The sequence below is a fragment of the Cryptomeria japonica genome, chromosome 10 (assembly GCF_030272615.1).
Source record: "Cryptomeria japonica chromosome 10, Sugi_1.0, whole genome shotgun sequence".
Classification (NCBI taxonomy): Eukaryota; Viridiplantae; Streptophyta; class Pinopsida; order Cupressales; family Cupressaceae; genus Cryptomeria; species Cryptomeria japonica.
Window position 1 is genome coordinate 503,331,017 of NC_081414.1, and position 15,401 is coordinate 503,346,417.

Below are 15,401 nucleotides of genomic sequence, written 5' to 3' on the forward strand. Positions count from 1 at the left end.
CTAATGCATTCCTCAGATTTGTCTTTCAAAGATTTGCCAAGATCTTTTGCATTTTTCTTTTGGTCTTCAATCTCCTTGGACATCCTCATAGTTAGGGATTGCATTTCATTCTTCATGACACTATTCTCCTGACTCAGCTTCTAACATTGTTCTTTAAGGGTGCTCTTTTCTTCATCATCCTGATTTTGCAAAAGTTCTTTCTTTCTAGCTTGAGCAGATGACAGCCTCTCCTGTAGGATAAGAATGAATTCCTTTGTAGAGTTCAACTCATCTTGCAACTTCAAGTTCTTCATCCTTTCAACATCATAATCTTCAAGTGCTACTTCAAGTTGTTTCTGCATACTCATCTTCATGGATTCCATATTTAGGATCTTCCTTAAGCTGTTAGACTTACTCCAAGGTACCAAGCTCTGATACCAATTGTTGGAATCCAACATTGAGAGGGAGGGGTGAATCAGTGTTCTACCAGTGAAATCAGTTCTAACTTTATTAACAAAGTAATTCAGTAATTGGTAACAATAAAAGAATATAACAGTAAGTAGAAATGATGAAACCACAAGAACTACACATAACACAGAGATTTATATGTAGAAAACCTCAAAGAGGAAAAACCACAGTGGGATTGGTGACCCACAATATCTATCCACTAGCCAAATGAATAAATATTACAATAGGGGCATGCACATGTAGGAAGGCCAACAGCCTAGAGCGCATTGCTTATCACAAACGGAGCCTCACTGACTACAAACACCAAATACTGGTTTACAAACAAAATTATGAACTCTAAGAATGTATCTATTATGTTGGATGAGTTCCAACTCAAGAATTGTTTGTAACGGTTTTCACTGTGTCCTCGTTTACCGGTAACTTACTTCGCATCCCAAACCTCTAAACCAATAACCAAGAGCGACTACAGAATATTATATTCACATTTAGTTGATCAACATTGCTCGTGCAATATCACATCACTATATGTTCCTTCTCTCTGTGTATATATCCAAAATAACTTAACCAGGCTGACTTAAATACCCTTCCCAATCATAAACATGAATGCCTTATGTCGGCTTACAAAGATATTACAATTTTTTTACATGTCGACCTAGACAAAAATAAATACATTAAACTTTTTGACCAATTTCGCGGATTGTTGCCAAGTAAACATGTTGGATCAATCTCCTATGTCAGCCTCATATATTGGTTCCTAGTTTGTCGGTTTCCCTTCTCTACCTGATGACTTGAATGTCGGTTGCCGAATCATGAATACCGATGAGTACCAATTAAGTGTCCAACCCAAAATGATGTGTGTTACCATCAATGACAACACAACTAAACCAAATGAGTGTCAATTGCCAACAAACCCCCTTCTTGGGAAGTTGTTTGGAAGCATGATTGAATGCAAGATTAGTAGCTGGACAGAAATAAGAGGGAAAAGAGCCAAAGCACAAGTTGATTTTAGACCAAAACATTCTACTATAGACCATGGTGATACACTTAGGTTCTTGGTTGAAAAAATATGAAATACTCAAGGGGGAGAAGTTTTTGATTGCTTTGTAGACTTTAGAAAAGCCTTTGATATGGTACCACGGGACAAACTATGGAATAGGATGGAAGAATTGAGAGTTTCAAATGGGCTTAGGGCTGCAACACATAGGCTATATGAGCAGGTCAAGGCTAAAATCGGAACCTCAAAAGGAATGTCAGAATGTTTTGGCAGTGGTATTGGTGTCAAACAAGGTTGTCTGCTTTCCCCAACATTGTTTGGGCTATATATTGGTAAGTTAGAAGACTGGATAAACAATACTAGTAGAAAAGGAGTCTAGTTGGCTAATTATGTAATAAAGCTACTTCTATATGCGGATGATCTCATCTTAATATTAAATCTACAAAGGGTCTAAGAGAACATTTAAAGACGCTTGAAGTCTTTTGTCAGGAAGTAGGGATGCAAGTAAATATTAGCAAGACCAAAGTTATGATCTTCTCTTTGAGAAGAAATAAAACGACACAAGATGATTTTCTTTGTGAAGGCAAGTCATTGGAGGTGGTGAATGAGTACAAATATCTTGAACTTGATTTTCACAACAATCTTAACTGGGAAACGTGTAGAGCAAAAAAAATTCAAGGTGGATGAAAAGCATTGTACTCGTTACAAAATAGGTGTAGAAATGCAGAACTTTGGGATTGAAAAAGCAAGAGAATATTTTTCGATCTGCTGGCCACTCCAATCATTCTATATAGATGTGAAATTTGGGGCAGCAGTATGTCAGATCATAAATGCAGACAAATGGAAAGAATTCAAAAACATCTAATCATATCATAAATGCAGACAAATGGAAAGAATTCAAAAACATCTAATCATAAGTAGTTTTAAAATTAAAATTGTTGTTCTATATGAGATTCTATTGGTAGAAACCAGCACCTATTCCTTGGAAGCTTTAGTGATGGTTCATTTGATAAGCTATCTAAAGAAGACTTGAAATATGGAAAAACATTGTTGGCCAAAGTTGATTATGGAGGAAAGACTAGATAGAAGGAAGAACACATGGATGAAACAAAATGGCAAATGGATGAAAAAATGGGACATGAATATACAAGAATACCCAAACACCAATGAAGAAATTAAAAAATTTGAGAAAGAAAAAATCAGGAGTGGGTTATGGACAAAACAAGATGGACGTAAAAAAGTCTATTATATTATATCACAGAATTCAACCCCATGGGAGATCATGAAGAAAAAGTCTACATAGGAGAAAATATTAAATGGAAAGCAAAAATGTTAATGGCTCAATTAAGAACCAGCTCTTATCATTTGAGGTGTGAAAACAATATCTGGGTGGTTGTATTTTGGCTCGGCAACCTTGTTTTGTTGCTTTCAATATCAAAAACAAGATGGACATAAAGTCTATTATATCACAGAGATCAACCCCACGGAATATCATGAAGAAAAAGCCTACATAGGAGCAAATATTAAATGGAAAGCAAAAACGCTAATGGCTCGGTTAAGAACCAGCTCTCATCAATTGAGATGTGAAACAGGTAGATGGATGATGCCTAAAGAAGAGTGGGAAAAGAGGATATGTTTATTTTGCAACACAAGAGTAGTAGAGATGGAGCGGCATTTTGTTTTGGAATGCCCAACATACAGTGACATCTGGGCCATTTATGAAGATATTTTGCAAACAAACAATTTAAATGCTTTGTTTGAAGAAACAAAACTTGGAAAAAACAACAAATCTATTGATAAAAATTCATTGCAGAAGAATAGATCTTGAGAATAAGTTACATGAAGATTAAGGTCGCGGTACCCTGATTTTGTGGGGTGTGCGTTGTTCGTGAGTCCCATAGGCTACTTTGGCAAGGTGGATGTTATTAAAATCCTTCATTGCTTGCTAGTTGTGAATATGGAGACGACTATTTGTCTGTGGAGCAATAAATGACAAATATCCTTCTTAGGGTATATTTCAGACCAATGTTTACAGATGGCCTGCTCCCACAATCCTAATGATGGAGGCTATTAGGATGGTGTTGGGAAGGGATTTCCTAACCTCTACAAACAGATATCAGGTCAACGTGGATATCTCCTCTCGATTTCTTGCTTCATTGCTCGATCTTGGGGAGCCAAAAGTTCAAACTTTGTTGCTATTATGGCTTATCTTCAAAGATGAGGTTTTGGTGGATAACATTGACATTCTAGTGGTTGCAAAACCGAGTGTAGGCGTTCCCTAGCTATATGACATCGCGAAGATTGATGAGTCAGAGTCGAGGTGGTGAAGCGGCCCTTTATTCTTGATCTGGATGCACGTGGACTGGTGGGTTGTGGTGGGCAAGGAGTAGGAGTTCCTCCATTGGGTGGTCGGAATAGAACATGACAACTTGCCTGGGGGGGCAAATTGTGGGGGAACGTGTGAGCGGTCTTCAATCCTTTGATGTTGATTGTGATGGATTTTGGTCCAGGGTCTATCTCTGAGACAGATTGATGTTATCTGTTGGTTGCCTCGCCTTGTTTTGCAAAGGATGTGTCGTTGGAGCTGTCGAGGTTTATTGGTTGTTTTTTGATGTAATGGTGACCATCTGTGGCACCCATCTGCAATAGGTTGATGATGTATTAGTTTTAATCTTTTGGTCTTTCTGCATTTAGCCTGGAGCATCAAGGCTCAGTCAGATGCCTGAAACCATCTTGATATTTTTAATGTTAATAATATATTTTCAGTACGGTGCATTATCTATCAAAAAATAATTATAATATCAGATATATAATGTTCAATAATTTGGGTTCATGATAGCTTAAAAAAAATCTTTTTGTTACTCTTTTTGTTAGGGTCATTGTATTCATAGATAAGCACTTCATAGATAAAGAGGAGGATATCTCACCTTCCGCCTTTCACAATTAATCTTTAGTGCCTTTGTTGCAATAATTTCATAACATACCTTGTGTAGAAACTTTCTTTGTTTTTGTCTCTCATGTTTCACATCTTTTTTTTTTGTCTATGAAATTAAATAATCTTATTTCACATTCTAAAAACTTTTGTGTTCTTTCTTCCCTTTCTAAAAATTCTTCAAAAGACATCTCACATTTTCATTGGACTTTGAACTTACACAAAATGTGAGTTCTCAACTAGATATCACGTCTACTTAATCTTTGATGTTTAGAGACTACAAGCTCCCCAATGCTTTCTTAGCTAGACATTGTGATAATGCTTATATTCCACAGCTCTATTCTTAAGAAACTTAACTTCTCTAGACCAAGATTTGGCATGAGTAATTTAGATATTTGTTTAAAATAGATTCCATTCTTTTGTCCATGGTGTCATGAGATTCAAACCCTTCAAATGCAATTTCTCAAACCTAAGATATTTTAATTTGACTCGTGTAAAGGTAGGGTGATATCTACATGGATAGGTTGGGCCTAAGATCTTTTATCAATAAGACTTATGTAAGGGTAGGGTAATATTCACAAGGATAGGTTCTTGTGAAAAGAATATTGTTAGGGTTTCTTCATGACGTCCTCAAGTTCATGTTGTCAATATCCACCAAGAGTGGCATAGCCCATACAATTCAATTTAGATTAAAGTTGCTCATTCTTTTTTTGGGTTGGATTTTAGTGCAAATCTCATTTTCATATGCTAAGAAATGGTTTGCTTTCTATTGTTTATTTGTGCTTTAAGAGAAAAAGACTTCTAGAACTCTTGAAAAAGAATTGTGATCTCTATAATCTCTTAATCTAGCTCACTTCCAAACCCATTCCATTTAGATTTGGGTGACTAACCCCATGTCCCCAAGTTGTTGCTTAAGTGCAATTTCTACTTAAAATTAAGCAGCTAGCATGTTCCCATGCAAATTTTTTATTAAGGGTAAAGGATAAATTGGAATCCTCGCATATATAAGTGGAGCAACTGCTACCTTAAATTTAAAAATAAGTAGGGACTGCTTATTAGCTCCACAAATTTTTTTTCCCTCTTTTTTATTTGTTTCCACTTTTTTCTCTAGAATTTATGTGACAAATTATTCTTAAAGACTTCTTTTAATAATGTAATTTAAAATTTGGCATTCATGGGACCACCAACTCCATAAATTGTTGCTAAACATGGGGCCTTACCCTAAGGTCGGGGTCCCATAGAGGGGGGCTTCCTAAAAACTAGAGCTAGAGCTGTTGAGATTTAGGAATATTTTTAAGTTGGCGATCCCATGAATTTTGTATCTTAAATTTTTTAAGCTGAAGTGCGATACAAAATTCATGGGATAGCCAACTTTAAAATATTCCTACAAAATCTCAGCAGCTCAAGCCTTATTATTTTAGGAAGCCCCCCTCCATGGGACCCCAACCTAAATTCTTATATTAAAGCTCTAGGGTGCAGCTCAAGCCTTATTATTTTAGGAAGCCCTCCTCCATGGGACCCCAACCTAAATTCTTATATTAAAGCTCTAAGGTGCAGTCGAGACAGAAAGGCACAGCGTATGAAGATATCTGTGCTTAGTACGAGATCATATTGAAGGCTGATAGCATGCACCGTTTATTTGACGAAGCTAAGATCAACCAAACTGCTAGCTTTCTAGTCAAGATACATAGCAAGAGGGCGGACATTGAAAGGAATATGCAGATAGTTTAAAGATGAGATGTGAATACCTGATCCATAGACTTGATGGGTACGTCAATAAAATTATTCATTCATTCATTCATAATAACTTTGTCTTCTATCTCTAAGTCAAAGCTAATACACTAAATAAGTTACCCTTCTTTAAGTTCCCAATATAAGTTCCCAATATAGAAACTCCTATTCAACCAAAAAAACACTATCCTTCAATAATTATTATTGCTTTTCCCGAAAAAGCTGTGTATAAAACGAGAATTTTTTTTCATTGTTCAAAGGTGCTTTTCACTGACCTGTCTTCCACATATTGTTTGTTTAAATTGTTAATAGCACAATTACTTAAAAACACTTTCCTGTAAAACCTAGTTAGATTCAACTTTTCTCTATGCTAACTCAATGGCCTTGCATATTTTATGTTAACCGGTACGGTATTTTTAAAGTAGGTTTTTTGTTTACCGAAACCACATATTGATTTTCTCATATACACAATTTTTTTTAGTATACCCAAAGTTCTGATAAAATGGTGTGTTTCTCAGATGCTGTAGTCTGAATCAACGATGCAAATTATAAATTTTGCAGATATTTACCACAGATTTGTTTATAAAAGCTGAGAACCTTTTGGAGTGTTGAATATGCTAAATGGTGCTATTCGATCCATAAAATCCTTAATGCTGTAGAATATTGTACTTTTGTGGGCTGTCATAAAATTCCGAGCTTGAGTATGTTTTTTTCTGGATATGTTTGCTCCATCCACTTTATCTCTAAGGGTATCAATCATTTTCGTAAACAATCTTTTCTTGATTGTGATTTCATTTACCACCCTATGGTCAATAAGCCTTGTTTTCAGTCAACTAACATTGATAGACCAGTTATTGACCCCAACTATTAATTCATCAACTAGCTTTCGCTATTGTTGGAATACCTTCATTACTGTCGGTACCCTTGATTACATCATTTGTATGGTACGACCTATGTTACCAGATACAAGAAACAATAACGGCAACGGCAATGACAACGTGACTAGAAACGATTTTTTTATAGATTGCATATAAGCAACAGATTTTATATATATCATTATAAGAATTTATTTTACATACAAGTTATACAAAAACAAATATATATATTTTTAATAATTTAACCATTAAACAAATTGACTAATATATTTTTAATTGATTTTAATTCTATTAAATTATTGAAATCATCCACTCTTAAAATTACTTTAGAAATAAATGTTATTAATTTCAATGCACAATCTACTTTCCCAACAGTTTGTGAGCTTAATGAACACTTTCTTAATGGGAGTCATGCAAATCAGTAAACGGGAGTCAATTATACCATGAAGAGTACGCTCAAAGTTGAAAATAAACAATCTTATCTACTGATGAAGTTTAGTCAATGTTAACTAGCACTTTATTAATAAAAAACCAATTATTCAACTGGCTGTGCCGTAGTTTTCAGGCAAGTGAAATGAAAGTTATAAAACTCAGAAAATAATTACTACCCAGCAACGACCTGAAACATTTAGAGTGCCTCGAAACGAGCATTGGCAACGGAAAACGCCGTTTCCTGTTGCATTTCTGGTAACATAGAGTACAACTTTGCCGGAACCTTTGATTACATCATTTGTATGGCACAACTTTGCCGGAACCTCCATGAAGAACCAACATTGAAAGTAACTTAAAAATTGTTAACAATCATACTCCTGGTCCCATAGACTGGTGGTCTCATGGACGTCATTAAAATTTATTCATTCGTTCTAGGGAGATCTCCGAAAGGAAAGAATTGGCAGCTTACGAGACCACACTTATTTCCCTCATTTCTTTGAATTGTCAAGAGATTGAGTGATTTTAATGTGCAGGGAAACATTGCAACGGGCACTTTAGTCCCAATAGGACCTGGGCACTTCATGTTCCCCAGCTAGCATAAAGTTGTTCATCAAAGCACAGAAGACACGGTACAAACAGGAATAGAAGAAGCAGAGTAAGAGTATGCCACATCGAATGACATTATCCTACCTTCCATGTTACTTATCTGACAAAATATATAGATCAATAACTTATGTTTGTCCATAATTATAAATAAGTTGGGGAGAATCTCTGCCACTAGACTCCTGCCTAATTGTAAACATTTGTTCTGAAGTAGGATGTTAAGATTAGCTGTTAAATTCGCAATGGAGAGAAGGGTTGTACTTCTATTTTTATTTTTATTTTGCATGAAAAGTGCACAGAACAAACCTGACAAGAAACATAATGGACGAAATTCCTTGAGAGCATTTTAAAACCAGAAAAGACTTCCATTGTCTCATTGCATTTTGAATTCAGAGTAAAAATAATATATCCACTATTTGCGTTTGTGTTTAATCAAAAGTGCCAACCAGAATTTTAAAGAAATAGATATTGGTTTCTACTTAAAACAAAATTAAAACATTGGTAATCATACAACACGATTTCCTTGCCTTCAACTCCACTCAATGTTCCTGGAAGTTAAATGTTGCTCAATTCTATCTAAATTGATCGCATTGCTGATAACTGCATCCACAATGCAAAGCTATACACTACATCCTTTGCTCAGCTTGGTTAGCATAAAAAAGACGGTACAAGTAGTAGCATAGTCTGGGCCTAATGAATTAAATCACGAACCATCTGAAGTGAAATTCCAATCTGAGCATTACAGCAGGCATCTAATCTTGATCATATTTTGAAATTCAGTCAACGCTAATTAAAATTTAAAGCACATACATAGACTATCGATGCCATAATATTTGCAGAGTTCATTAGATAGGGTTAAGAGTGATTTTGGTGGAAGACTGAGATTGACAAATTTTTATATTCAAAAAAGTTATTAAAGAAGCACTCTAATTCATAGATAGACTATCAAATTCCACCATTTCCATATAAGAAATAATAGAGCCTGATGAAATGTATTTAATATTTCCTTTGAATTTGCTGTCCACATTGTTTAGGTAATGTAACATTTTTTTGTTAACTGAACACATTCTATAGGGATCACCATACAAATCACATCACGTGCATGTTGTACAGTTTTTCGTACCATCTTCCATTTTAAAACCATATTGATCTCAAACTAACAATTCAGCTCTCTGTTAATTCTGCAAGCAACCTTATGAGTGCCATTAAGAACTAGATCCCAGAGACTTAAGATTGTACTTCATATTAAGACAAGCACTAAAAAGTTTACAACTTCTGGTAAAAGACTGTGTCCTTACCCTTTCCTTTAATAAAGGAATAAACTGAAAATATCGGCAGTGATACAGAGCACATCTATGAATTTGAAAAGAAAGAACAAGATGTCCTCTTTATATCACATTCAACAGAGCACAACATTTGCTTTCAAGAATAATATATTCCAGATGCCTACAGCTCCTCAGCTGCAGCTCTTAAATTACATGGTAGCTAACAGATATAACTGCAAGCTACTGTATAAGAGTATACAGGAATTTCAACAACCTTTTGAATGAGTATTATTACTGTTAATGACAAAAACTAAACAACTTTGGAGGTGATTCAACTATAATACACTGACTTATCTTGTCCAGGGTGAATGGTCCACTACAGAATTCCACCAGATCAGGTCTCTCGATGTCATGTAGATCTTTTGTTCTCATCAATGTCTGAAGACATGTAAATATATGGTGAAAGAAAATGGACTGGTCGATCACAAAATGATAAATTCCACCTGTAATTACAGACATCTCTGGAGCTCATAGTTGGTGATCAAATTTCATCCTGCCAATGCTACCACGACTGTTAATACAATCAGATTTCTCATGTAAAATATTGAGCTGAGGCAACCAAAGGTCACCACTAACTGAACAGCAATATGGCCAACATATTGCCAATATTTCCCTATAGGAAAAATCCCAAGGAAGGCTGACCCAACTAGCTTCAAAATGCAAGTAATCAAAACCCATTTCTATAGACATCCTACACTTTGTCAACACATTCTAGTCGTCCTGATGTCAATGAAGGACACATCCTTGATTTGTCAGCTATACGAACGTTATACTGCTCATAGACCCTTGCACGATTCTCTGTCCACCACTGTTCAGCTTGCTTTTCACTGAACCTTTTCCGGCTGCAATTAATTCAACAAGAGAACTATCATTACTTGAAACCATAGATAAGTTATGACTGTAATGTCAATTATATATGGGAAAAGTACTAAATTATTTGAAATAGCACATACCTAAATCTTACACGTTTCAGATCTTTGCCACCTCCTGGCAAGGTTGTGAGTGTTATATAGACACCAGGCTCATCTTGCTCAACCCACTCTGTCTCTTGTTCATGCTCATTTTCAACTATTGCTCTATTCCCAGATCTTGGTACTTCATCAATACTTTGAGCTTGAAATAAACTATTTGAATCATCAACCAATCTAACCTGGTTCAATGACATGGAACGCTGCTTGTTTATACTAGAACACCCATTTCCAACTGCAGGGCTAATGGTACCATTGGAATCTGCATCTGAAAAGGTTGAGATGCTGTTGAATTGATAGCCATGGGAATGAGCACCATTGAAATCTGGGGAGACGGTAATATCATTGGAACTAGAATGATTTATACCGTTAGAAGAATATGCAGGCAATGAACCTGGTTTGTTGTACCGATATGTTCCTCCAGGTAATCTTTCTGCCATTTCCTTCAGCTGTTGAAATAAGAAGCTGTAATAATATTAGAATTCTGCTATCACAAAAATACAATTCATAGGAAAGTGAACATGCCTGCTAAAGAAAACCAGAAGTTCAGCAAAAAGCCTTACAAACATTTTGGAGATCTACCACTATACTTCAAAATATAATTTTAACTTAATGGTGATGTTCAGAACATACATCTCACAAGTCATAAGCTATAAATTTAATTTCTTATCTGTTTGTCTAAAAAATGAATGGATAAAACCCATTGTCTTTGTCTTGTAAGGAATTTTAAGAATAACATTTATTTTCCCTAAAGAATAGCATTGCCATGGACCACATTTTTTGAATACCTAATTAAAATTGACTTAACCCAAGTAATGTAATATTTCTAACATTTCCCTCTTATTACATTACATTCCAAATATAAAAAGAAAACTAGTAAGTGGACTGGGAAAAACACAACAGCCCAAATGTCTCCTATCACTTGATTAACTAGGACATACACAAACTTCACCAAAGTACTAAAATTCAACGACTAGGACCCATACTAGAATCCACGACTCACAATAACAATAGCCAATGCTGAACCCAATTCTTAATGTGAACTGAGACATTCACAAGTACTAAACTTCTCTTGTGAACCGTGACACACTTACTATCTACAACCACAGCATTTTATCTCTGAATCAAGACATGATCACTATCATCCACAAACACAACATTCCTCCTGTGAATTGAGACATACTCTACATTTATAGGTGCAAAACCAGGGAATACATCCCTCCTCAAATGAACAAATCGCTCTTGATCCAAAGGGGAGACAATAAGATCTGGTGCCTCTCAAGCAATGCATTCACTCTCTGAGTCAGTGAGAAGATAACTCAAGATGGGAATGGTCCTCCATCCTCTTCCAGGTTCTCCAACCTCCTCTATGACTCCTAAATTGTCTACCAATCTGATGCAACATGAAAGTCTCCGAAAGCATCACTAGATGTACCACTAATGTCTCCAAGAGTACAAGTAGTATATGATCCCAAAATCAAAGACTCTACAGAGGAAAAATGACTCTTTCAATGTATTTGGAATGAGTTAAAAGCCCCAAAATGAGTAGTTAAATGCCTCTATGTTGATACATAAAATAGAAATACTTGTAGTGTGAAAGGGAAAAGCCCTAACAGAGGTTCAAAACTGTGACCTCTAACATGAAATTCTTATTAAAACTGCTTATTAACAGGTCGCTTATGTATTATGTTTTGATAACCATCAAAGTTTCATTAAATTTTTAAACCAAACGCTTTGGAAAATGATACAAAATCAAGCCCTTATGCACCAAAGGCCTCCAAAAAAGAAAAACTGTACATTCACACATTAGATTGTATAATTTATACACTATTTGTACACCTTAGATGTAGGTATTCTAACCATACATACATTGGATCTCTGCATCAAAAAATTAAACAGTAGCATCCATCTTTTAGAGAGGTTTCAATGCACCTATAAGACACTCCAAGGAATGCCCCTTCTCTCTTCAAATCTTGCAGCTTTTATATTTCCTAAATTCTTCATTTACATGTTTGTATTGAATGCAAATCAGTATTTATATTATTAAATGTTTTTTTATTAACGAACACATTGTTTTTTAATCTAGTGTAGGGTTTATGACTTCATTATACAAACCATAGTTGAAAAACTCACCAAAACTTGTAAGTACTCACGAGCCAATTTGCCAAGCGAGTCACTTGCCCAATTACTCACCGATGAGTTTATAAAACTTGTGACGATTTTTGCTTGAAAAACTCATCCAAATCAAATAATTTAGTTTTTCTTGCTTGTATTTTATAAAACATGATTCTCATTAGTGATGATCTTCACTCTCTCTTTTTTCATTTTCTCTAAAAATAAATTGTTTCCCCACAACCCTTCTATCTTTGGGTTTTTCTAACATCTAACACCTTGTGTAGCTTATCATTGTTGCCCCTCAAACCCATTAGGGTCTCCACTCCCAAACCCCCACTAGTTAGTGGGATTTCTTATCATATATGAAATTTGATTACAATGGGAGGATTTGGGAGTGGAGAGCAAAATCAAGAACTTAGACAGCTAAAATTATCGCTATTAAATGCCCAATTGATAAAAAAATGTATTAAATATTGAACTATCAATTGACATTTAATATTTATCTATATATTTCTTTAAATTCTTTGTATATATATATATATATACATATACACCTAACCAAACGTACTGTACCCAAGGGCAAAAACAATTGTCCATACCAGCAATGCCTGGTTCTCATAACCATACCAGCAACTTAGCATTAAACTCTAGTTTTGATATATATATATATATATATATAGTGATATGAACAAATTTAGTAATGTGTGTGTTTTTTAAGAATATTTTAAAATGTTTGATTAATTTGCTGAGTTATTGCTGATTTTTTCCAAGTTTTTTGGCAAGCCCCGAATTTTAAAAAAAATTGAGACAGTCGAGTGATTGCCGAGTCCAAGTTTTTCAACTATGATACAAACAATCATTGTTTTTCTTCAATTGTAACAGTATTTTTTTGTAATTCAAATACAATTCAATTAATACTGTTGTTTTGTATTTAAAGCATTGTTTTTATTTGAACATTGTTTTTTTAAATTTAAAACACTGCAAAAAAAAAAATTCTAATTTTATGAATGTCAGGTGTGCACTAGCATCCTATGGTATCAAGAAGTGGAAGTTGGCCTGCTAGAGAAAGTGACACCACTTGGAAGCATCGCATACCAACACTGGCTGTGAGAACTGTTAATTGCAACTACATTGGATTAATGATGGGTGAAGGCATCTATCACCTCAAGTACCACCTTGTGCAGAAGGCAGTCTACAATGTAAAATTATGTCCCAATATTGAGGTAGAGGTAGACTGAGAGATACAGTGACACTTGCATTGATGGTCAAAAGAAACTGAAGAGAATAAAAACAACCACAGCCATTGCAACAATGATGAATCCTGACACTGCACAGGAAAAAGAGGTAGACGTGACAGAGATTATGGGCTCCATTCATCATACAGAATTTGTGATACATCCAGTTCATCAAGCTCCAAGCAAGTCTAGTCACAAGGATTTTTTGTTTCATGATACAAAACTAGATGATAGCATTCACTTGAAGGTAGAATTTAGGAACGACAGTTATGAACCAAAATGGTTTGTAAAAAATTTTGGTTCTACACAAACCTTCCTTTTAATATGGCAAGAAGTCTATATTGGGAGAATTTGGTCATGTCTCTGGCAATTGTAGGATACCATAAGTGGGTCATTTGAATTTCTCAAAACAACAGTGACAAATACAAAAAAAAGTGTGGATGAGCAAAGAAGTCAGTGGCACAAGTATGAATGCACCATGATATCAGATGGGTAAACAGATGAAAATAATTGCACGCTCATCAGCTTTCTTGCAGCTTAGAATGGTAAGATGGTGTTTTTGAGGCACATAGTAAAAATTTTGAATACAATGTTGGAGATTGTGTTAGAAGTGGGCCCGTGGGGCATATAGATAATGCAACAACATATGTGCGAACAGGGAGACTACTTAAGGAGAAGCACTCAACATTTTTTTGGATCCCTTGTGCTACCCATTGCTTTGACCTCTTGAAGATGTTGTCCCCAGACAAAAAGAATTGTATTATGTCAAAAATCAAGCTAAATCCTTGTGTTTCCATTGAAACTACAGTCATATTACATGGTCTATATTGTTTTTATCATCTTTCTTCTGTGACCTTCTAGGTACATGAAAAGAAGCTCTCAAATGCATTCACTAGAGTGGAGAATGGAATCCAATAGGTGAAAATGTTATGAAGATTCATCCGAGCATAAAGTTGCTTCTCAGTAGGATGAAGAATGCCAAATAAAGGGCTGATGATTTTTGGTATTCAAGATTGCAAATGAAGTATACAGTGCCTTTTGAAAGATAGTACAAGTTTTAATTTGCAAAATCTGTAGCAGCATTAGATGGAGCATGCCTCTCTCAAGGATCTAACATATTTTGCAATAAAGACACAAGAGGATGGTCTAGACTCTAGAGCACCACAAGGAAAGTAAACAAGTTTTGATTTGTGCATAGTTTCTGGTTTTGACTGTGTGAGTATTTTTCTTCGACGCTTCGGATCAAACTCCATGATCCTTCATCAGGAACTAAGAGCGGAGAAGAGATTTGCCAAGATTTGCCAATACCTACACAATGCATGCCATTATGAGGTGAAAAAAATTTCAACATGACAGAAAATGTAGCCTTTCTGGATGGTGTGCGTCCTGTTAGAGAGAAACATGAGTTTTGAAAAACAAATTAAAACATGCATAGGTATACATTATTCCACATCTGTTGAGGGAAAAAAAATTGATGGAAGTTGCAAGCACAAAAATCACGCATGCACCTACATAAGAGAAACACTCAAGTCCAAAACAAAACATGCAAGTTCCATTTTGCATGCACCATATAGGGAAAATGACAATTTTTTTAAATTAATATCTGCATGCTAGTTTCTTGGCTTGCAATAATATACATGGACGTTAAATTCTCAAAAACACAATGTAGCATGTAAGTGTGCGCCTCTGTGAGTGTAAGCACAAAGTTCATAAAAACCAAAAATATGTGAATAATTGAAAGAGC

The 15,401-nt window shown here is 35.2% G+C and overlaps 1 protein-coding gene across 3 annotated transcripts in view; it reads right to left on the reverse strand.

Annotated features, from left to right (window-relative positions):
- Positions 1–9,236: 9,236 nt before the first annotated feature.
- The window catches only part of LOC131039451 (PH, RCC1 and FYVE domains-containing protein 1), a 101,712-nt gene continuing 95,547 nt past the window's right edge, over positions 9,237–15,401 (reverse strand). For 2 of the 3 annotated variants that reach the window (XM_057972230.2, XM_057972229.2), the window contains exons 9-10: positions 10,293–10,756; positions 9,237–10,181 (exon numbers count right to left, since the gene is read on the reverse strand). In XM_057972230.2, coding sequence (XP_057828213.1) covers positions 10,031–10,181; positions 10,293–10,756 — 615 coding nt within the window. In that variant the 3' untranslated portion in view covers positions 9,237–10,030. Of the gene's footprint in view, positions 10,182–10,292; positions 10,773–15,401 lie in introns of those variants that run through there. The other variant, XM_057972231.2, reaches the window with a different exon arrangement.